The 21,859-nt window shown below is 59.1% G+C and overlaps 2 protein-coding genes across 2 annotated transcripts; one reads left to right on the top strand and one right to left on the bottom strand.

Annotated features, from left to right (window-relative positions):
• Positions 1-8,239: 8,239 nt before the first annotated feature.
• EN2 (engrailed homeobox 2) lies at positions 8,240-13,068 on the bottom strand. The gene is made up of 2 exons (XM_043463966.1): positions 11,922-13,068; positions 8,240-8,991 (listed from the first exon to the last, which is right to left on the bottom strand). Exons 1-2 carry the CDS (start codon positions 12,577-12,579, stop codon positions 8,675-8,677), a joined length of 975 nt encoding a protein of 324 aa, XP_043319901.1. The 5' UTR covers positions 12,580-13,068; the 3' UTR covers positions 8,240-8,674.
• Positions 13,069-19,726: 6,658 nt separating this feature from the next.
• Positions 19,727-21,580, top strand: LOC122437911 (translation initiation factor IF-2-like). Its single transcript, XM_043462382.1, has 5 exons — positions 19,727-19,781; positions 19,924-20,206; positions 20,891-21,110; positions 21,292-21,428; positions 21,529-21,580. The coding sequence occupies exons 1-5, from the start codon at positions 19,727-19,729 to the stop codon at positions 21,578-21,580; spliced, it is 747 nt and encodes a 248-aa protein (XP_043318317.1).
• Positions 21,581-21,859: the final 279 nt, after the last annotated feature.

The following is a 21,859-nucleotide window of genomic DNA, read 5'->3' as shown; positions in this document are numbered from 1 at the left end:
AGAGCGCGGCTTGGGCCCAGCTATCCGACTGCCAAGTGTGAAATCGGCCTGATGTCATCCTCAGTCTTCATCTTTTACATCTTCCACCAGTTTAATTATATTTCCGCCACAAAGCTCCGGCGCCTCATTGCATATTCAAGTTTGACTAGGAAGCATTTAAAAAAAAAAAGGTGCGAATGAAATACCCCTTAGGGGGAAGGGAGGGAGCCACACCTCGCGGTGCAGAGGCAGCGACCCGGCCCCAGCCCTGGGTTTGCCCCAGACACCCTCACCTGCGTGGAAATGTACGTCCACCCTGCCAGCTCTGAGCTGGGCCGGGCGCCCTCGTGGGGCTCCAGGCGCAAAAGCCATTGTTACACCCGCGCGTGGCGTCTGGGGTTACTGGCTTGTGACTCTGTGGGTCTGTGTTACATTCACTCTCCCGGAGCTGGTTCTGTTCCCCTGGGGCTCGAAATCCACCGGGGTGCTCCTTTTGCTGCGTACCCAGGAATCGCCCACTTTGAGGCCCTGTGCAACCACCAAAAAAAAAAAAGAAAGTTGAGGGCACTCTCAGTGCCTAAAAGGGCCGTGTCTGGCTGACCTCTGACCACCTCAAAGGAATCACATTTGAACTCTGCATCCCTATGCCAAGTTCTGGCCCTCAAGTCCTTGGTGAATTCCCTGGAACTGCTGGGAAGGCCAGCCTGGCTGCAGGACAGTCCTTGACGTCCCGGGGGGGGGGGGGGCTCCTCCTAGTACCTCCACCCCAGGGCCACCAGGGGCGGGCCGGGGGAGGGGAATCTGGCCAGGCCTTGGTCCCTTGGTCCCGGGGGCACCCCTCCGCGGGCACTCGTGTCTGGGAGAGGAAGTGAACCCCCTGCAGGCGTGGCTGGCTTTTGACCTTCACCCCAGGCCGCCAGGCTCTGCGCACACCCCCGCTGGAGTGTCTCAGAGATCCTGTGCTCTTCGGGGTCGCCAGTCTTTGGGTGATACTTCCCCAAGCCAGCCGGACAGAATAGAAATGCAGATGGGCTTCCTGAGCCTTTGAGAGCAGATTGGCCCTGGGCCACCTCTCCTCCTCAGACTGACCCCTTTGTCTGAGGTCTCCCACGGCCCCCCACTCCTTCTGGGTTGGGGTGTACACAGGTACAAACGGTAGATAGACCGAGTTGAAACTCACTTTCTCCATGTGCAGGAAACCAAGATGCAACCCTGATACTTTTTTTTTTAAAGGTCTAAATTTAGGACCATCTTTATTTTAAATCATCAGTCTTGTTGAAATGGGAGGTTAACAACATATCACTTCTTCAACTGAATGATATAATTATAAAATTATCTCCACATAATTAGCTCAGGATTATGTTTCATTCTTGTTAGCATGTAATCAAAGCCTGTTATGCTTTTAGCTATAGGAACAGCAATTAATTTCAAAGGGGGTACTTAGACCCTTCACTATTTAGACAAAATAGCTCATCGCGCCAGGAGCAGGCGGTTGGCTCTTGGAGGAAGAACGGTGGTTGGGGCGGCTGTGATTCGAGGGTGGGGTGGGGTGGGGGGGACTCCCAAGCCTCCTCCCTGCCCCCACGCTGTCTCGCTGGGCGCCCACCTCCTAGGCGCTGAGTCCACCCATGTCTCATGGTGACTGAGGCTCACTGCTCAGTGCAGTAATTACCGGCTGGAATGGAGAGGGGAGTGGTGTGTGAAGTTGCTGAGCCTCCGTAGGAACCCAAGGCACGGCATCTTGCTCATTTTGGGGGGGAAGCCTGGGGAAAAGAGCCTGATATGAATGGAAGTGCCTATGTGCTTGAGCTCTGTGATCACAAAGTGCACACCCAGCCGTGTTTGGAAGGAGAAGGGACTCCTGATTCTAGAAAGTGCTAACGGGAGTCCTGCAGCCCTCTAGTAGGAGTGCTCCCATCACTGCTCCACTTTTCACAGCCACGTGAATATCTCATCATTTCCCCCTTCCCCTCAACCACCATATAGATGCGGTGGCTTTACCAAAACCAGGCCTTGGGCTGGCCGGGCCCAGGGGGCTGAGTACGAGTTTCCCCTGAAGAAGGAGAGTGGGACTGCCCACCAAGCAAGTGCTGTACTGTGCCACATGCTTTCTGTTCTTTTCCTCATAAACACCCCCTTGCAGGGAGCCTGCTAGGGAGCAGTTCTTTCTGCCTGAGACATGAATGATTGGGCTTCGGGGCACAGGACTGCCTGTTCACAAAACTCAGCCCCATCCTTGCCCCAAGTTTCTTTCAGTGAGAAGAAATGCTGTTGTGTAAGTATCCACATGAAAAAATATGGAAGTCCATATGCTGAGCCTGCACATGGCGGGGAGCTCAGCCGAATGCTTTCTTAGCAGGCTTCAGTCTCGCACCAAACAAATTTGCTGTTGTTTAGTCGCTAAGTCGTGTCCGACTCTTTGCCACCCCGTGGATTGCAGCCCTCCAGGCTCCTCTGTCCCTGGGATTCTCCAGGCAAGAATACTGGAGTGGGTAGCCATTTCCTTTTCCAGGAGATCTTCCCGACCCAGGGATCGAACCTGCATCTATTGTGACACCACGGAGCCACCAGGGAAGCCCTAACAAACAGGTGTCTGGAAGTCAGCATGCCAGGCGTTCCTTCTAGAGACTGAAATCTGCCCGATTTAACCCAAATGTTTCAGCACTGGGGGCAGGAAAACAATCTGAGGCTTAAAACTGACAGCCTCTGAGTTACTTATCGGGGCACCTTTCTCACAGCAGCAGAGGCATGGAACCGGCCTCGACAGGAGTACATTCTGCAAAAGGCTGCTGACCCTGCCTGTCCCCCCACTGCCTGAATCCAAAGAAACGCCAGCTTTCCGGATTCACATTTTGTTGGGGTGGGGGGGGGAGTGTGAGTCCATATCCTCGGGAGAAAGTTGTGGCCTAAAGGGGAAACTCGGACGGACCCACCACGGTGGCTCCAAGAGGCGGGAGAGCCGGGGGCCGGAGTCCTGGCGAAATTGGAGGGGGCCGGGAGGGGCGGCAGACCCCCGAACCGGGCAGCAACTCCTCTCGTTGCGCCTGGCAGCTGGAGCCTGTGATTACCCATCCAGAGAGGAGAGAAAAGCGGGGAGGGGAGAGAAAGGGCAGTTAGCGGAGGGGGTAGGGCCGGGGGAGGCGGAGGGCAGAGCCCGGCGCAGAGCCTGACTGTCCTCTCGCAGACAAAGGACTTGGCGGGAGGAGCGAACCCCGAACGCGCCGGCTGAAAGGCGCGGGCCGCGCGCTCGGACCGCGCGGCCAAGTTTCTCAGCGCGACAGATGGGGCCGCGCGCCCGCCCGGCCCAGCCCTCCAGACTGTCCGCGCCGGCAGTGACCCCCACCCGCCCTCGGCCCCGGCCCCGGCCCCACGGAGAACCCCGGACGGGGGCGGGCCCCTCCCGGCCGCGCTCCCCACTCGGGCCCCCTCCGCGGGCGCAGTCCACTGAGGCCCCGTGCTCTTTTTCCCTCCCCGGGTGTCTCCGGGGAGACTGGGCTGGGGCTGGGGGGCTCTCTGGGACGCCTTCCAGCCCAAGGGGGCGAAAAGGCGGCCGAGCAGGCAGGTCTCCACTACTCTTTGTTCTGGGCAAAGCTCTGGGCTCGGCCCTGGAAGGAGGGGTGGGGAGGGACCGCCAATGAGGCGAGTCCGGGGCCCTGGTCCTAGCGTTCCCCCCGGGGATGCGGAGCGGGTAGAGGGTCTGGGGACTCCCTCCCTCCTCCCAGAGGCATTGCCGGGGCCTGGCAAGGGCTGGGGCCTGGGTGGGCAGAGCAGCAAGCTGGGCCACACCTGTTCCCGAGACTCCTGGGGCTCCCCACCGCCCCTGTGCTGACCTAAGACGACGAGGTGGTCAGTCGCCCCGATGGCTAAGCAGGAGGCGAACAACAGCAATAATTACGCGGTCCTCCTCAGCCTCACCAGCCAGGCCGGGGGTGCGGCGGACCACTCGATTAAATCTCATAATGAGGAGTCACTTTAATGACTATTATTACATTTCAGGCGATTTCAAGAATGGCTTTTTATTTGCTGTGGGCGGGGAGCATAAACAAAATGAACTATATGAGATTAATAATGAAAATATGAATGGCCTGCTCGGGCTTGCGCAGCCCGGCTCACGACGTGCGCCCCTGGAGCTCAGGGCGCAGGCACCGCGCGCGCGCGTTTCCCCGCAGAGGGCGGCCCATGGGGTCGCGGTTCTCAGCGCAGCGCCAGGCCTGCCTGCAGCCGCCCTCTCCCACCACCCAGCCCACCCTGCCCGCTGCTCTTGAAGCCAGAGGCCTCGCCCTCGGCCCTGATAGGAGAGAGAAGCGAGCGCAGCAATGGGGTCCCCACCCCGAGGCCCGGCGCGGGGCTGCAGTGCGTGCCTGGAGGCGGCGTGGAGTGCCGATTGGAGGGTCGGCTTCCCCGGAGGCCTTGGGCGCCAGTCGCCATTAGTCTCCCAGGGCACGGCGGCTCGGCCTGGCAAGCGGCAGGTTTCGGCAGAGCCGGGACCTTCGTGGGGGCTCTTGGGGAGCTTCCCCGGGCGGGCAGAGGCCGGAGAGGTCGGATATTAAACCAGCGGGAGACAGAATGACTTTTAGCCGAGACAGAGCGAGCAAACATGGCCTCGCAGCTGGCCCCGCGCGGCTGGCAGGCGTATTTGCATATATAGTGTGTGATGTTTGCTGTGCCCACCACACTCCCGGGCACACCTGTGCCAAGCGGTTCAGAAGCCCCAGCGATTTGCCCTTTTCACCCAAGGGAAAACAGGAACCATGGAACCTTCTCAGAGATCAGACTGGTGGCGCCCCACTTTTGCCCCCTAAAGAAAGCCCTTGGTGGTCCACTTCCTGCGACCTTCGCCTGCCGGTGTTGACCCTCGGATTCTGACTCCAACCTGAGGGTGGGGGCTCACTTATTCGACCCCATTGGGCAGCTGGAGGAGGAGCTGTCTAAGCACCAAGGAATCCTGCTGGGTCTTTGATCCTGCACCTTTGGGGAAGCATGTTCCACTGGCCTGGGGGTCTGCGACCGTCCACGCTCAACTCCCAGGCCTCAGCCCAGTCTCTGCGCAGCTAAGGAGGCCTGGGGAAACAGCCAAGCCTGAGGGTGGGGGCTGTGCAGCTGCAAGCCGCAAGGACGTCCTTCCTAAAGGAGCTTTCCTCCGAGCACATTTAGGAAACCCCACCTGCTGTGGGGGCGACAGTCTGGTGAGGTGTCACCGGTACTGCAGGCTGGGTCCAGATCCGAGCTGGGCAGAGCTGTGGGGGCCCAGGTGGAACTCAGTGGCGGCCGGACTTCACGAAGGGGCATCGCCTGCCCTGCAGCCCGACTCTGGTCTCCACTGTCTGCGCTCAGTCGCTCCATCGCGTCCAACTCTTTGTGATCCCATGGACTGTAGCCGCCAGGCTCCTCTGTCCATGGGATTCTCCAGGCAAGAATACTGGAGTGGGTTGCCATTTCATTCTCCACGGGATCTTCCCCACCCAGGGATGGAACCCTTGTGTGTCCTGCATTGGCAGGCAGATTCTTTACCACTGTGCCACCCAGGAAGCCCAGCTCCTAGTGAAAGCGGCTGGTGTGTGCCGAAGTGGCTCTCCATGAGTTATGAGAGAATTTAAAAACGTGTAATAAACGTAGGAGCAAAACCAGAATTTCAGCATTTGGGAGGTCTGAGAGTTCATTTAGTCCAATCTCCTACTGGAGGCCGGGGGGGAAGCAAATGAAAAACCTTATGCCACTGTAGGCCTAGTGTCTGCTTGTACACCTCTGAGGATGGGGAGCTCATTACCTTGCAAAACCATACACTGCCCCTTAACAGCGCTATGATTTGCCGGTGGGATGAAAGACAAAAACTAAAAATGATTGCTGAATGTTACTATGTCATCTTTTTATTGAAAGGAAGGAGAGGCCAATCAGGTAATAGAAGCTGGGCTAGCGCGGTTTTGTCTTTAGGAACCCCCAGATCAGCACAGGGGCAGGGTAGTGGCTAAGGAAGATGTGATCCCGCCCCATTAATGCCCCTGGGACCAGGCAGTGGGACCAGGCTCCGGAGCCTCTGCAGCGAGACCCCAGAACGTGTCTTTGCAAAACCGGGAAGCAGCTCAGCTCCTAGCCAGAGGCCCAGCGTCCTTCCCCTTGGGAAGCCGGTGTGGAACGGAAATGCCTAAAAGGTCGCCTTGGGAACAGCCGATCCTCTCCAGTCTCTGAGCTTCTTTTACTGGGAGAAGAAAACCGTAGCCAAGAGAGTTTGGAAATAGAGCAGTTGGGTTCACAGGGCCACGTCAGTTGTCCTCTGAGGCCAGGTGAGTTGCGGGTCCCAAGACCAAAGCTCCCATCCACTTCCGGTCTTTTCCCTGCATCCGCCTTGGGATGCCGTCAGTCTGTGTCCTCTGCTCTGGGGAAAAGACAACAATGCAACATAAAGAAGAGCCTCTTTGTCTCAGGTCAAGTGAGAGCTCCTCTCTCCAGGGGCTGAGCGCCTCTGTCGGCTCGGGGAGCGGCCAGGGACGGAGACCTGTTGCCTTCTGCAGGAGTTTAAATATTTATTCAAAGAAAAAGCACCGGACTTTGGAACACTTCCTTCTGGTAAAGAAATGCGTCCTTAAATTCCTTTGGTTGTCCTATACTCATACAGGAGACATCCAAAGTGTCTTCATTATTTAAAAAAAAAATTATGCCTCTCGCTACAAAGGTAAGCATGTGCACACCTGCCGTGGAGGGAAAGACCTGAGCACCTGAGCACTGAGGTCGTCCTCGGCAGGTCAGCTGGGCTCAGAAACACACTTAAAAAAAAAAAAAATTACTCATTCCATCTTGGACAACTGATATTTTACAATAAAGTGTTTTTTTTTTATTTAATGTAACTTTCAAGAATTTCAACACACAAAAATGCAGGGGGAATGTTCACAATTTTGATAACCACAGTAGTAAACAGAAACATTCATTTCTTATAAGATTATAAATATTTGCTACTGGAACTGTAAAATGCACATGTATAATAAACTAAAAAATAAAAATAAAAAAATAAAAACCCCAAAACTTTGCTTCCTGCTAAAAAGGCATATCATTTCATTGAGTTTCCTAAGCAGCAGATGGTTATTCACAGAATTTTAAATTACAACTTTTGCTTTTATAAGTTTCTTTTCCTTAAAAAAAAGGGGGGGGGTTTTACGCTAGTATGTACAAAGGGAAACTATTATCGCAGTGAAATAAAGAGGTTTAAGGCAAAGAGAGAAGTTCACCCTCAGTCCTCGGGACAGGGCCCGAGGCACCCCCCAGGCTGTCCCGGCACAGACGGACATTTGGACACAATTCTTTTTCCATACAATAAACAGAAGACAGTGTGGAGCTACAGATATAGATATAGATAATGTGTTTGTTTATATATATGTACTTGGTGGGGATATATTGAATATATTTCATTTACACTGTACCACACTTCAAAAAATAAAATGTATATTTAAAAAAAAACAAGAAAAGACAAAAAGTGATAAGAAATGATTATTTACACATTTTCTTCTTTCCTCTATATCCTGGAGAATTCTGAGTTCCTTTAAAAGTCAAGGTAGCCACATGTTCTAGAACTGTGGACTCTTACACGTCTGCTTCTGTGTGTGTATATGAGCACACACACAGATATATGTACACATGCACACACATATTTACCATGAAAGAATGCTCTCTATAGCAGAAGCGGCCACTTAAAAAAAAAAAGGAAAAAAAGAAAAGAAAGTGAAGAAAAAGAAAAAGGAAAGAGGGGAAACGCCAGCTCCTTCAGGCCTCCACAGCCCCGGAGGCACACCCAGCAGACCTTGCCTGCGTTTCTAGGACCGCCCCCCCCCCCGCCCCGGATATTGCCTGGGCAGCTGATGGAGCCGCAGGGGAGCTTCTGGGCCCAGGTCTGGGGGGACAGGGCGGCCCCAAAGCCTGTGGGCCTCCAGCCACTGGCGCCCTGAGGCCCAGAGCGGGTGCCGGAGGTGGGACACTCCAGCGCTGGAGGCGGGCGGCGGCTGGACAGGGGACAACGACGCAGATGCAGACAGAAGGATGCAGGGAGGCGCGAGCCAGGCCTCGGCGAGGAGACAGGGAGGGAAGGCAGGCAGAGAGGGGCTGGCGTGGGCCCTGCCCAGGCAGCCCCAGGGAGCAGGGCACCAGACCGGAGGCCCAGCCGCAGCCTCGCCTCCGGGACCCTTTCTCTGCGATGGCGGCGGCGGGCTTGGGCATGCAGACCCTCCTGCCAGCCTCACCAAGCCCACACAAACAAAGTGGCAGAACTCATAGACCAAGTAGGAGCTATTTATTCGGTTCACAGTCGTATGAAATGCAGCAATAAAAATCTTTGGACTTCAGCAAGTTGTTTTAATTTTTTCATCTTTTGAAATTAAAAAAAAAAAGTGTCCGATGTCCCATAATGGAACTTAGGGGATTAAAAAAGATGAAACCCTAAGTAGCCCCCTTTGCAAAAACCAAAAACCCAACATAAAATTAGCATAATCTCATAAACATAAAAAAACTCAAAAAATATTTTATAGTCAGATATTTTGGATTTTACACCTCCTGTAAATTATATATACATAGAATATTGCAGAACCATAGCTAATACACGATATCTTCACTATGAATGCTGGTATAATCTTTATACACTGGCCCTTGATTTCTGATTTTAAATTATTGCATCGTTTAGCCAGGGCGGGCCGGGACGTGGCACCCGCCCGCCCTACTCGCTGTCCGACTTGCCCTCCTTGGCGGTGGTGGAGTGGTTGTACAGGCCCTGCGCCATGAGGTGCACGGCCAGCGTGTTCTTGCTGCCCGTGGCCTTCTTGATCTTGGCGCGCTTGTTCTGGAACCAGATCTTGATCTGAGACTCGTTGAGGCTGAGCTCCTGCGCCAGGCTCTGGCGCCGCTGCTCCGTAAGGTACCTGTTGGTCTGGAACTCGGCCTTGAGCCGCTGCAGCTGCTCTGCCGTGAAGGCCGTGCGGGGCCGCTTGTCCTCTTTGTTGGGGTTCTTCTTCTTTGGTTTGCGAGACCTGGGACCTGGGGAGGCGCGGGGGACACAGAGAGCGCGGGTTAGGAGGGCTCCGGGCCAGCCTGCTTGCTGGGGGAGGGGGCGTCACCGCCCCCGCACAGGAGGCTGCCCCAGCCGGTGGCGACCCGGAGGAAAGCAGGGCTGGGTTTGGGGTGGGCCGCTGGGGCGGAGCTCTCATGGAGGGGGCGGGGAGGGGGGGCTGGGAAGTCTGCAGGAGCGGTGGGCTTGGGGGCAAAGGGCAGGCTTAGCGGAAAGGTCAGGACAGCAAAAACCCCAAAACTCTGTGGCCAGGCCTTTTCGAATCCTTCCTGAGGTTCCGTCCACGAATGGGGACAGGATGGGGTGGCTGCGGGGAGAGAGCTGAGGGAGACAGACTGGAGGGGATTGGGCCAGTCAGAGTAGCAGGGGGAGCCCCGGGGTGCAGGGCAGACTCCCCACAGACCCGGGGGCCGTGGGAGCCAGCGTCAGGTGGGTGCTGGGAACAGGAAGGGTCTGCCTCCCCCAGCCGGCCCTGTGGGTCCATGTTCATCCTTCCCTTTAAGGGCCAGAAGGAGCAGGAGCTTCCCACCCTTCACCCCACCAGGTCTCTCCCAGTCCCCTGTCCAGGAGAGGGAACACACTGCCAGCCCCAGAGCTGAGGAGGCCACTGGGGACCCCGCTGACCTTGGGCAGAAGGCTCACACTTCTCACCCCCACTCTTCCCGGTGGGCCGCCCAGGTTGGTGCGGGGCAGTGGCGCTGGGAGTCCTAGGACCCCGGCAACAGAAAGGGCCTGAGAAAGGCGACCAAGTGTTGTCTTTTTCCGGGTTTCCGAAGGTCAGATGGGACGAGGGGGTCAGAGAGGGAAGAGGCCTTTGCAGGAGGGGGTGGTGGCTGCGGGTCTTAATCTGTGAAGTGTGTGAAGTCACGCTGGGGGTTGGCTCCCGCTTCTTCGGAGGAGCCCTGGCTGAGAGGCCGGAAACGGCTAGACCTCCGGCAGCCGGAGCACCCAGGTGCCCACCCGTCACCCCACGGGACTCTGCGGGGTGAGGCTCCGGGGGGCACTCGGAGCAGGAGGGTGGATCATCACCCGGGCCTTCCCTAGCTAGGGATCTGTGGCGGTCCGCAGACCCAGGAGGCCCCGGGAACCCCCTCCTCCGCCCACCGAGCCTTGCGCTGTCTCCGGGAGCCACGACGGGAAAAAGAGGGCCGGGCCCCGTGGAGAGGGGGCACCGGACTGTTCGGCTCAAGCCTGGGGCCTTCAAGATTGGAAGCACACCCAGGCGCACCCCCACCCAGGCGCACCGCGCCCCCTGCCCCCACCGTGCGCACACTCGCTCACAAGCCGAGGTCCCGGCTGCCCAGCCTGGCTTTTTCCCGGAGGGTGCCGGCGTCCAGGGGGCGCCTCGCGAGACAGGCAGGGGGCAGCCCTGCGAGGCTTCTACAGGCCGGGCGGAGGCCCCCACCACGGCCTCGCACGGCACAGCCCGCCCGCGGTCCCCATCCGCAAACTCCCCGGGGTCCCGGGGCACTCCCACCGGCCAATCAGCCCACAAAAGGCCCGGGCCACTTTATGGAAAGGAAATCTCCCTAAAATAAGAGATTTCAGTTCCTTTTCCTTCTTGATTTTCGTTCAAAACGCAAACTCTTAAGGAGTCTCGGAAAGACCAAATCTCCGCAAAAAAACAAAACAAGACAAAACTCGGCGTCGCTGCTTTCGTAAACGCCCGGAAACACATATCTTATCTTACGGGGCTTTTTTTTTAAGTCCAGTTAGACCAGACACTGAGCCAGGCCCGACTGCCGGGCTTCCTCCGGCCTCTGGGGCCTGGCGCGGCCGCGACTCCCGCGCTGCACAAAGCCGGGCCGAGGCTCCTCGCCGGCCGCATTGTGAGCCTATATGTTAATTAAATATTAACAAAGGAGAGAGGCGAGAACAATGGAGCAAATTTCAGATCTAGCTAGAGAAATTGGGGTTTCATCAGAGATACACACAGACCGTTTCTGCGGGCAGGCGACCCGGGGGTGACTTAGTTGCGCTGTGAGCTGTTTAAACGACCCCCGCAAAACAGTTGAGGGTTCGGGAACAGGGGGGTCCGGTCTGCGCGGCCGTCTCGGGGACAAACGGAGTCTCCGCCTAATGGCGGTTTGCAGCCGCAGACCCGCATTTACTGCGGCTCATGCTTCTATGGGGACGTGGACTCAGCTTTTAAAAATCCCGGGTCTATGAAAAAGACGCCCAGAAGCTCTGCACACTCTCGCCGGCTCCCCCGCGCACTTCCTCTGAAATCTGCTCCTTTCCTACCCAGGAAAGCTCGGTAAAGATCCATTCTATCCGGGGACACAGGCCTTCCTCTTCCAAGCTGTGTGCGCACCTCTTGGCAAATAAAACGAGGCACAGAGCGAAGGGCTCCTCTGTCTCCCTTCCTTCCCTCTGCGGATCCCTCCACCGGCCCCTGGTCGACCCCAACTGAGAACGAGCAGCGAGCCTCGCTTTCTTCCCCGGACACATCTGGGAAACTGGGGCGGCAGGATGAGACTAAGTCTCGGGGCGGGCTGGGCGTAGGTCCGGGTCTGGACCGAGTTGGAAGAACAAGCGAGGGTGTGCTCTTCCGGGCCTGTTTTCCAGCCACCCGGATTCCCACCAAATAAACTCCGGCCAGGGCAGGGATGGGCTAGGGACTAGGAGAGGCCCCCAAGGGCAAGACAGAACGGAGGTCCTGGTACTTTTCGCCGTTCTAGGAAGTCTGTAGCCCCTAGTGAATCAACCCTGCCCCTCTCCGCTTTGCCGCGGCCCGCGTCAGCGTCGGCCGCACACAGTGTCGCTGTGTGCGCGTCTTTGTGTTGGGGGCGAGGGATGCTCGAGTCTTCTTCCTCCCGGTAAGTTCCCGCCCCAGCGCTGCCCCGCAACCCCGCCGGCCTCCCCACGGCGGGTCGGGGCACGGGTCCCCAGGGCTCACCTGAAGAAGGTCGGTCCGAGTAGCGCGTGCAGTAGACCCAAGCCGGCCAGAGCATGGGCTGCGCGCCCAGGTTGGCGCTGGCCTGCGAACTGTCCGAGTCTGAGCTCACCGACAGGTCGCCGCCGCCCAAGCCGCGGGCCTTGAGCGCCCCGTCCAGGGGACCCCCGGGGTCTCCTCCTTTCTTGGCGCCGCTGTGCAGTGAGAGCGCTTTAGAGCCGCCTTCGCCGTCACCCGGAGAGTCGCTACCGCCACCGCCGGGCAGCGGCCCGCCCGCCCCGGGCGCCCCGGGCGCGTTCTGCCGGGGCTCCCGGCCAGACACCAGGAGCTGCTCCGCGCCGCCCGCGCCGCCGCCTCCCTCCAGGCCGCCTTCGCCGCCTGCCCCGGCGCCTCTGCCTCCTCCGGCGCCGGGACAGCACGTCCCTGCGTCCTTTCTCCGGCCGAACTCGGGCCGCAGGATGTTGTCGATGAAGAAGTTGGTGATGCGGTGTGGGTGCTGGTGGTTGCCGGGGGCCTGCAGGACCGCAGGCAGCATCAGAGCCCGCCGGCGGCCAGTGTCCGCCTCGCCAGGGCTGCCGGCGCCGCCGCTGGGGCTGCATTCCGGCGGCCGCTGCCCCTCCGCCGCCGCCGCTTCGCTAGGCTTGGGGTCATTCTCCTCCATGCTGCTCGCAACAAATCCCGAGTCGATTCTCCGGGGAGACCCTCCAGTCAGCCTTCCGCTTCTCCGCTCCGTACGCGGAGACTTCCGAAGCCGGCCGGTGTCCCTTCCCCGCCGACTCTCCCGAGGGCGAGCGCGGCGGCAGCAGCCAGGGCTGGGGTCCTACACGTCGCCAGCCACGCTCAGAGCCAAAGCCACGTTCAGATCCACAAGTTGAGTTAGAAAATACCAAGAGTCGCCCCACGCCCAGACGCCGGGAGATTCAAAATAGTCCGGTCCGAGTCTTCGCAGCGCACCCAGTCGCTAGACGGTCACAAGGGTCCGGCGCGGACCCGGGGCGCCTCGGGGCTCCGCGCGCCTCTCCACGTCCGGCTGCCTCCGGCTCCGGCGCCGCCGCCGCCGCCCGGCCGCCCGGGGCTGGAGCTCCGCGCATGCAGGCAGCGCGCTCGCCCGCGCTCACGCCCGCCGGGGCCCGCTCGGGCCAACGCCGCCGCCGCCGCCCGGCCGCCCCCGCCCGCGCGCCCCGGCCGGCCCTCTAGGGTGCGGGGCGCGAGCGGTCAGCGCGCCCGTTGCCGCCAGCACGCACATGGAGGCCCACGGGCCCGCGCTGCGCTCGGCCGGCCTCCGGGCCCCTGCGCGCGGCCGCCGCCCCGCCGCGGGCCGGGGCGCCCCCGCCGAGCCCCGCCGAGCCCCGCGGCCCGAGTCGCATGGGTGAGCGGCGGGCCGGGCCGGGCCGGGCCGGACCGGGCTGGGCCGCCCGCGTTCCCTCGCCGTCTGCGCGCCCTCGCGCCTCGGCCTCCGCGCGGCCAGGAAATTTCCAGGCCACTCGGCGCAACCCGAGACACTCGGACTCTGGATTTTTGTTCTTATTTTTAACCGAGCCCCCTCGAGTGACGTCGCGGGCCGGTCTCCTGGACACGTGCCTTGGGCCAATGGTCGCGGCGCCGCGCGCCCACGTGACCGGCTCGGTGACAGGGGCCGCCCGCCGCCCCGCCCCCGCTTAAAGGGGCCGCGTCCCTGCGCTCCGGGTGCGGAGCCTGGACCCGCGAGACCGCCGCCGCGTTCTCTGCGCGCGCTCGCGCGTTCGCGTTTTCCCCGCGGCTTCTCGGCGATCTGAGAAACGCCCGCGACAGTCCCGCCGGGTCGCCCACACGCGGACGGGGACAAGCGCTGGAAGGGTGCTTTTTTTTTTAACATTTCCATATTGTTTACCGTGGGGAAAAAATCCCACAATTCCTTGCACAAAATGCATAAATAACATTAAATGAGCTGCCGAGATACAAAGAGACTTCTGGAAGTCCGCCTTGCTGGAAAGGGCAGTTGTCACTTACATTTGACTTTGGTAACCCGGGCAGCTTCCCGTCTTTAATGCAGAGCTGACGCGCAGGCCCCTCTTCCTGCAGACACTCACTGTAAGTGTGCGCGCGTGTGTGCGCGCGAGTGCAGGGAGCCGCGTGCATGCTGTCGGATCCCACCTTGGCCACGGATCCTCCTGAAACGTGCATGCAGACCCGGAAGAGCTCAGGAACGCGATGTGGAACTCCGTGTTGGGGAAAGAGAATAAAGGAGCACTGCGCATTATAACCGAATCTCCTTTCTGGAAGGAGAAGGGAAGCGGATGGTTCAACCAAGCCTTCAAATCCACGTGGAACAAACTACTCCCCAGCGGCTGCCTCCTCCCAAGTCCTCACCCTCATTTCCCACCCCCCAGTTTTTACCCCACCGAAAGTCCGAGGGGCTACAGGACATTCACCTCTTTTTCTTGTCTTAAAATCTTCTAAATTAGTTTTTCTGGAGGGCCCATATGAAACGGAAATTAGAAATCAAATGGTGGGGTGGGGGCCCCAATTTGTTTCCCCTTTCCCCTGCCCTCCTTCCTTCCAAGATCCCTTCCTACGCTTCCTTTCCAGCTGCTGTCAGAAAGTCCACCTGGAGTTTGTTTTCTCTTCTCCGCCTCCTACCTGTGGCTCCTTCCTGTTCACTCCTCTGTCCTTGACCCCACCTGCAGACATCCCACCAAACACCTGTTGTGACCCGAGGCACGCCTGTCCATCATTTAAAAGGCACTTTCATGGAAATTTGGAAGTTTGAAAAACATCCAAAAGGGCAGCTCGCAGGGTGCTGGATCACTGGCACGATAAAAGTACATTGGAGAGGATAAGGGAAGGATGGGGAGAAAGGGAGAGCCCACGTGGCTTCAGGGTGCCCAGCAACAGAGGCCTGTTTTTGGTAACCCTGGGCCTGGGCAGCCAGCAGGAGGCTGTCAGGCTGGAAGGATGGAGCAGGTCTGGCCCAGCAGCCCTCCTGGCAATGTGACCGCCAGGCCACCTTGAGGCTTGAAGGCGTGACTTGCTTAGCTTTTCCTCTGGTCCCCATGCAGGTCCCATTGTCTCTCCACCCCAGATCGGGTCCACGCACTGCGGGCTCCAGGGTGAGGCCTGGGTTGAACTAGAAGCAACAGTTACAAGGTGCCTCTTGGGGAATTTAACCCACGGAGGAGAGGCATAAAATGGGTAGCAGGAAGTGCTGGGCTGGGTCACCTGGCTGTTAAATGCAGGTAGTGGCTGGGTGTGGAGAGGCTCTGGAGGCAGGTGGTGAGACTCTGTCAGGAGGGGAAACCCTTTCCACTGGGATGACTCACATCCCTTTCCCTCCCTCCCCCTCCAGTGGAGGGATCTTCACCAAATTACCTGGCTAGGCACACTCCTGCCAGCAGCCCTCCCTGGGTCTCAAAAAATGAAACCCATAGTCTGTCTGCTCCTGGAAAAATGAGGCTGGTGAGGTTACGGCAACACTCTATTTACACATGTTTAGGGTTGCAGGGGAGTTTTCCTGCAACTCTAGGGACCCTTAATCATCAGGGAATGTCCAATTATTTGGGGTCTCCTGATCACGGAATGGGGAGGGGGAGGGCCCAGGGCTGGCTGGTTCCTGCAAAGCCACCCCAGGTTAATTTCTCCACCTGTCCCCTGAAAAGCACTTAGGCTGGCTCCTGAGAAATACTTCCTAAAGTCACGGGCACTTTTGCCTCTGATTCCCCCGGCATTAACTGAGCGGGTGGTCCAGATGCAAACTACTGGCTGCAGCATGAAGTCTGCAAAAGCATCATCTCCAGGCTGACCTCGTTTACTGTGGGGGAAGAGGGGGGCAGCAACCTGCAGACACTGGTCTCCAGGCTGCAGGAGGCTGATCTGAGGAAGCAGGACAATTCCTGAGTGATGGCCTGCTGCCCCCCTCCAGTGATTAGAGGGGAGTCCTGCAGGAGAGGGAAAGAAGAGGGAAGGAAGAAGTCATTAGAGGTATCGGGCCACACAAAGCCAACTCAAACCTCAACATAATTCCACAAAAGAGCTCCCCTTGAGCGTGGACACCATCCAAAGGTACAGCGTGGCGGATGGGAGAATCTGGGTGGAAGCTGCAAGAAAGTTAATTTGCTCCTAGCGGAGGGAATCCTAAATCTTACAAAAATCGCACAAGCCGTTTCTGAAAGCTCTAAAACATGCTTGAGGCCCAACATGCTTGGGACCCCGCCTGGCTGTGCTTTCTGTGGGGGTGGGGGGGGGAGACGCGGGGAAGGGGGACGGGGAGGGGGAAGGCACATTTCCAAGTGTCCGCTCCCGAGGTGCGGGCCCTATGCCCAGCCCGCCATGCCGCTTGGCTTCTCCACCCACAAGGCGGCCGCCCCGCAGCGGGGAACTTATCCGCGTGACCAGAAGACCCGGTACTGGACATCTGCTTCTCCCTAACCTGGTGAGGCCGCGATCGCCTGGGATCCCCGGTCTTATCTCGTCCCGCCAGGCCGAGAAGACAGTCGGCAGCACCCCGCTTCCGGAGAACCGGCCCCCCTGCCCTCCCCAGGCTCGAGGCACAAAGGCGGACCTCGGAGCACATCAAGGGGAGAGGCGGCTCCCAACCCGGTGTGTCCCCAGCTCCGACGCTAGTCCGACGAAATCTGCGGCCACAGCAGATCCTGGGGACGCTGGCTGCAGATCCGAGCCTCCCGTTTTTTTCTTAAAACGATACCAGAGGTGGCTGACTTTTCCGGTCGCTGTCCTGTCCCCTTACTCCCCACACTTCTCTGGGTGGGCGTGGGGACACTGGAAAAATAATTAATAATAATAACCAATGTAATATGAGCGGTGTTGGTTTTCAGGGTCCCTGTCACTCGGTTGGTAGAGGTGCCCAACAATTCCCGAGAGCGAAATCTCACCCCCCGCAAAATCAGGCCGGGGAGCAGCACGCCGGTGGCCGAGAGCCAGCTCCGTGCGGCCTGTCCGGGCGCCTAACTGGGAATTAGGGCCGATCCGGGAGAAAGGGCTCGACCTGGCAGAGAGCCCCCCCTCGGCCCTCGGCTCCTGCAGCTGCGGCTGGCTGAGACCCTGGCCTGCAGACAAAGGCCTAAATGATGGGGCAGGCGGAGGAGGGGGGTGGTCGGGTGGGGCCAGGGGAGGGGACACAGAGGTAGCGCGGGTGTCTTACCTCCCAGCCATGCGCCAGCCTGCAGACACACCGGGAGACCTTGGGGGCCTGGGTCAGGGACCTCGCCGAGTAGCCCTGGGAAGGTTTAAGCGTAGCAGTGGAGGGCCTGGAAGGGGCCTGCAGAGTGGTGAGGGATGGGGCGCACCCGCCCTCGCGCTCCAGGCCCCGCGCCTCTCCCTGCCTGGGGCGGCAAGCGCCAGGGAAAGCCTGGTGGGTGGGTCGGCGCTCGCTGAGGCTTGGCTCAAGAAGGGGGTGGGCAGCGAGCCGCACTGCTTGTCTGGACCCTGCCGCCAGAGCTGGAGAAGAAGCGACTTGTGCTTGGCTAAAGGCCCCTGGGAGCTGGGGGCGAGAAGTGGGTGCCCTCCTGTCCAGGCCACAGGGAAAGGGCCTACTTCTGATGCTTAGCCTCAGTGCCAGCCTTCGAGAGCTGGGGAGACGGGCGGAGGGCTGGGGCAATGGGCAGAGACCTGGGGAGAGAGCCAGAGGGCTGGGGTGATGCCTGGAGGGCTGGGGAGATGGGCAGAGGGCTGGGGAGACAGGGGGAGGGTGGGCAGTTCTGTGCTGGAGACTAAGGTGCAGAAATCTTCCCTAACCTGACTTCTCAGGAATAAAAGAGGCTTCTAAAGGGAAATCATAGGATCGCCCCACTTGTGCTAGGAAACCCATACCCCAACTCATTCCTCTGCCTTGGCACACCCTCCACTGGCTTTCTCCAGGGCCAGGCGACTCTCTTCTCAAACGACCTGCACTAGGATTGCTTGGGAATCACTGTGCACTCTGGGGGCCCCTTTCACTGCTGTCCTCCATCCCAGTAAAAGGCGGATGCCTCTGGAAGCTAGGCCTACTTCCACTCACTGTCCTCACCAAGCTGACGGAGCAGGCTGTGCAGGGTCATGGCTGGGAGTCACACAGACTGCTCCCTGACCTCATGCCTCCACAGTAAGGAAAATGTCCCCTCGGAATTGTGGCAACCCAGAAGAAAGTGACACAGTCCAAATAATCCAGAGGCTAGCCAATAAGTGGACTTGGTTGGGATTCGAAGAGCTGGGTAAGCACACAAAAGTGAGAAGAAAAGATATATAAACGGATAATGAGTTGTGAAGATAATCGGCCACCCTCTCCAACTTTACAATTATGTACAAATAGTGGAAGAAAGTCTAGTATCTACCCACTGTCTTCCTTTTGATCTTTGCAAGAAAAACAAGACCTTCAGAAGGAACTCTGGGAATAGCTGCCTCCTTCATGGGGTGAGAGAGGTTTCTTTTCTTCTTGTTCTTTCCCTGAAAGCCACAGAAAGTCACAGAGAGTGTAAACTCACATATGCTGACTTCACACTATTTTTGGAAGCAGGATTTGAGTGGCTAGAGAGTTCCAGAATTTTAGGCAAATTTAGGTTTAACTTAAATGACCTGGATCCAGTCCAGCCAACCTACCGACAGCTCGGGAGACAACTCATTAGTCCAGATTTTATATCAGCAATAAAATATCTAAGCCATCACCCCAAATGTCAGCAATTGAATAGAGCTTGGGGGGGCACCCTCCACACAGAGAGTTATATACATTTTGGTTAAGTTGGGGAGACGGGTCTTTTTAAACCTCTGTTCAAGTTAGTCATGAAATTAATTTTTTTTCTTTAACAAATAGAAATATTAAAATTTATAGTTTGATGTAAAAGAGTGAAACTAAAGTGTGAATGAACTGAAAACATTTCCTACATTGGATTCAATTACTGATCAATTCCACTGAGTTGAGCAAAGCTGGTCGTTTCTCCTCATGGGCCTGGGTCTTGAAAGGCTCTGCATTTGGGGGCCTCAGACAAGAAGTGAAGGCTTTCACTCAGCAGAAAGTGCATAGAGCACGGAGGGTGTTTCCTCAGTACATTCCAGGACCAGGGAACACTCTTGGGGGATTGGTGGCCTTTGAGGAGCACGAGGGCGTGGTCACCACCTAGTGGGTGCTCACTGGCTCCCTCCCGGGCAGCTCCAACTGTTCTGGTCAGGACCCAGGGCCAGGGAATTGCCCTCAGTGGTACCCTCAGCCTTTGTTTCTGCTTCTGTGCCTCATCCCAGCCCACCTCGCCCACTCAAGGAAAGCCCACTAAAGCAACATTTCAAAGTCAAGACACAGTAAGGAAGCGCTCTTTCTCCTCCCGCCCCAAAACTCTTCTCTTCAATCCCTCTTTAAAAATCTCCTAGTTTTCTGCAGGCAGCTCTTCCTTGCATCTTCTGTTACGGAGTTTCAGGGTTTTGTGCATCTCCTCTTAGTTAATCCCCTAAGACACAGCAGCTCTGTGAAGGCGGCAAAGTTCGGGAACTTGGTCCCAGCTGGAGCATAAACACAGGCTGGTCGGAGAGGCGGACGTGCAGGCAAATTTCCCATGTGTGTAGCTAATGCCCCTACATTCCTGGGGATTTTCACCTCCCCAGCTACTGGGAGCCAGAGAGGCGAGCTGTCCTAATTAACTACCTGGCTCAGCTCTCCCTTCGCAGGGCCAGGGCTAACTTTGGTGGCCAGGGGCAGCCTCTGGGTTTCAGATGTTGGGGGCCCCCGGGGTCGAGGATATGAGGCACCCGTTGGGGACTGAAGGTTTGGTGTTAAGGGCGGGTAAAGAGCAGGCTCCCCCGAACAAACGACACCTTCAGGGCGATGCTTTTCTCTTTTTTTGCACAAGATGCAAATTCAGCTGCAGCTGGTGCAAAGCAGCCAGGCAAAGCTCAGCCTTGAAGGTAGAATGTGAAACCAAGACTCGACTGCCAGGTGGCCTCGATTCGGGGACGTTTTCCGAAGTCGGAGGCCAGAACGGATTTCGGATGGAGAAGCAACCCAGAGGCCAGGCTCCGTGAGACTAGGCCGAACGCCGGCCAGCAGCTTCTCCGCTCGGGGCAAACCAACACCTGGAAAGCACGAAATCGAGCCAAGAGAAAGCGGCACGCCCGTCACAGCCCGGGCGCGAGCAGAGCCCCCTCCCCGTGAACCCAGGCGCCGCCGCGCGCATCCGGGCTGGCGGGAGGCGGGGGGCGGGAGGCGTGAGGCCCCGCCACCTTGCTGGGCCCCCGGGTGGCGGGGCAGGAGCGCCCCCAGCACCCGTGGCGGTCCTCGCTGCTCCCCAGAGCGGGCCAGGGGAGGGGCTCCGCGCTACCCGCCCCACCCGGTATGGCCTAGACTGGTCTTGGCCAGCACCCAGCTTCTCCGCCCAGGGGGCCGTGGTTCCCCTCGTGAGCAGGGACGGGGCGCCCCACGCCGGACTTATCCCTTCGTGCGGGGCCGTAGTTGGCTGTGCGGGTCGGGGCGCGGTGTGACCCGGTCTCCGGCTTCCAAAACTGGCAGCTTCTGCTGGGGGAGCGGTTTCACTCGTCTCCAACTCGCTTCCCTGTCTCACTGCGCCTTCGAGTGGGTTGGTTGAGGGGATTCCTCGCTGGAGTTCGGAGTGCGAGAGCCCCCGGGGGGGCCCCGAGGGCGGTTTCCTCAGAGAGTCTCCCTCCCCCTGTACATCTGAGTAAGCTGCGAACCCGCTTAGTTTTAGGAGGGATTCCTAGAGACCAGCCCGGTGCGCCGCTGCGCCCGGAGAGGGAGGGAGGGGGCGCTGTGGCTCCGGCGCCAGGCCTGCCCGGGAACCTGGGAGGGTCTACACGCGCGCCCTCGGGCTCCGAGCGGGCCCCTGGGGATTGATGCCCCCGAGCCAGGCTCCAGCCTTCTAGCCAGGAGGGGACCCCGGCCCAGTCGAGACTCTGGGCTCCACCACCCAGCATTGAGGTCCCAGGAGTCCGAGCCCGGGCCCACGAGGAGGAATTCTAGGCCACGAACTTTCCACCAAGGTGACAGCCTGTGCCTCCAGACCCTCAATTCCGAGCCTTGCGAGACCCACCGCCCGCGAGGAGGAGAAGGGCGCGCGGCTGGAGCGCGGCCCCCTCCGCGGCGCCCAGCTCGCCCGGAGCTCCGGGCCCCGGGTTGGGGCACCGCGAGGGCCGGCCGGGTGCGGATTTGTGAATGAACCGCAGAGCGCTTCGCACAGCTCACAGATCAGAGAGCTGCGGTCGCCCCACCGACGTGGTCCAGTGAGCTGCTGCAATAGCGCTTAGCGACAAAGCCGGCACGGCCCGGACTCGGCGGTCCCGCGCAGCGCCCGGCGGGGACGCGGGAGGGGCGAGCCAGGCAGCGACTTCAAAGCCGTTCGTCCGGACTCTGTGAAAGGGTGGCGCTCCAGGGTGGCAGGGTCTGAAACTGCGTTTCCCCCAGCCCGCCACCCCCGAGACGCCCACAGGCAGCCCTGACCCGGGTGACCCGAGCTTCCGGCGTCTCCAGCCCTCCCCGCGCGCTCCCTTCGCGTCCCCCGGGGCCCCTGGGCGTTGTCTCATCCCCGAACGGCCTCGCAGGTCTGGCCACACCCGCTTCCCTAAGCAGCTGTGTGGTTCGAAACGTTTCCTCACTGCCTTCTCCCACCCAAAGTCTTTGGATGCCTCCCTCCGGTTCCAGCTGTTGGGGGGCGGGGGGAGACCCGCGCGTGCGCCGGTGTCCTGCGGAGTAGCCGGGCCTTTCCGCTTGCCGGTGGAGGCGCCGGGAGAGCACCCAGGAGAGGAAGCGGAGGGCAAAGCTGCACGCCCCGCCGCGCCCTTTCCCAGATGGCCGGGCTATGTTGCTCCAGGTGCGCGCGCCTTCAAGACGGGCCATCTCCGCGTGCGCTGCCGGCCTCGAGGGTCCCAAAGGTGCGCGCTCTTTTTTTCTGGATTGCAGCGGGGAAGGGCAAGGGGAGGGGGAGGCTGGGCACGGCGTGGGGGGTGGGGCTGTGGGGAGGTGGCAGGGAAGT

The sequence above is a fragment of the Cervus canadensis genome, chromosome 3, assembly GCF_019320065.1.
Source record: "Cervus canadensis isolate Bull #8, Minnesota chromosome 3, ASM1932006v1, whole genome shotgun sequence".
NCBI lineage: Eukaryota > Metazoa > Chordata > Mammalia > Artiodactyla > Cervidae > Cervus > Cervus canadensis.
Note: the sequence above shows the minus strand (reverse complement) of the source record. Positions and strands in the feature narration are given on the sequence as shown.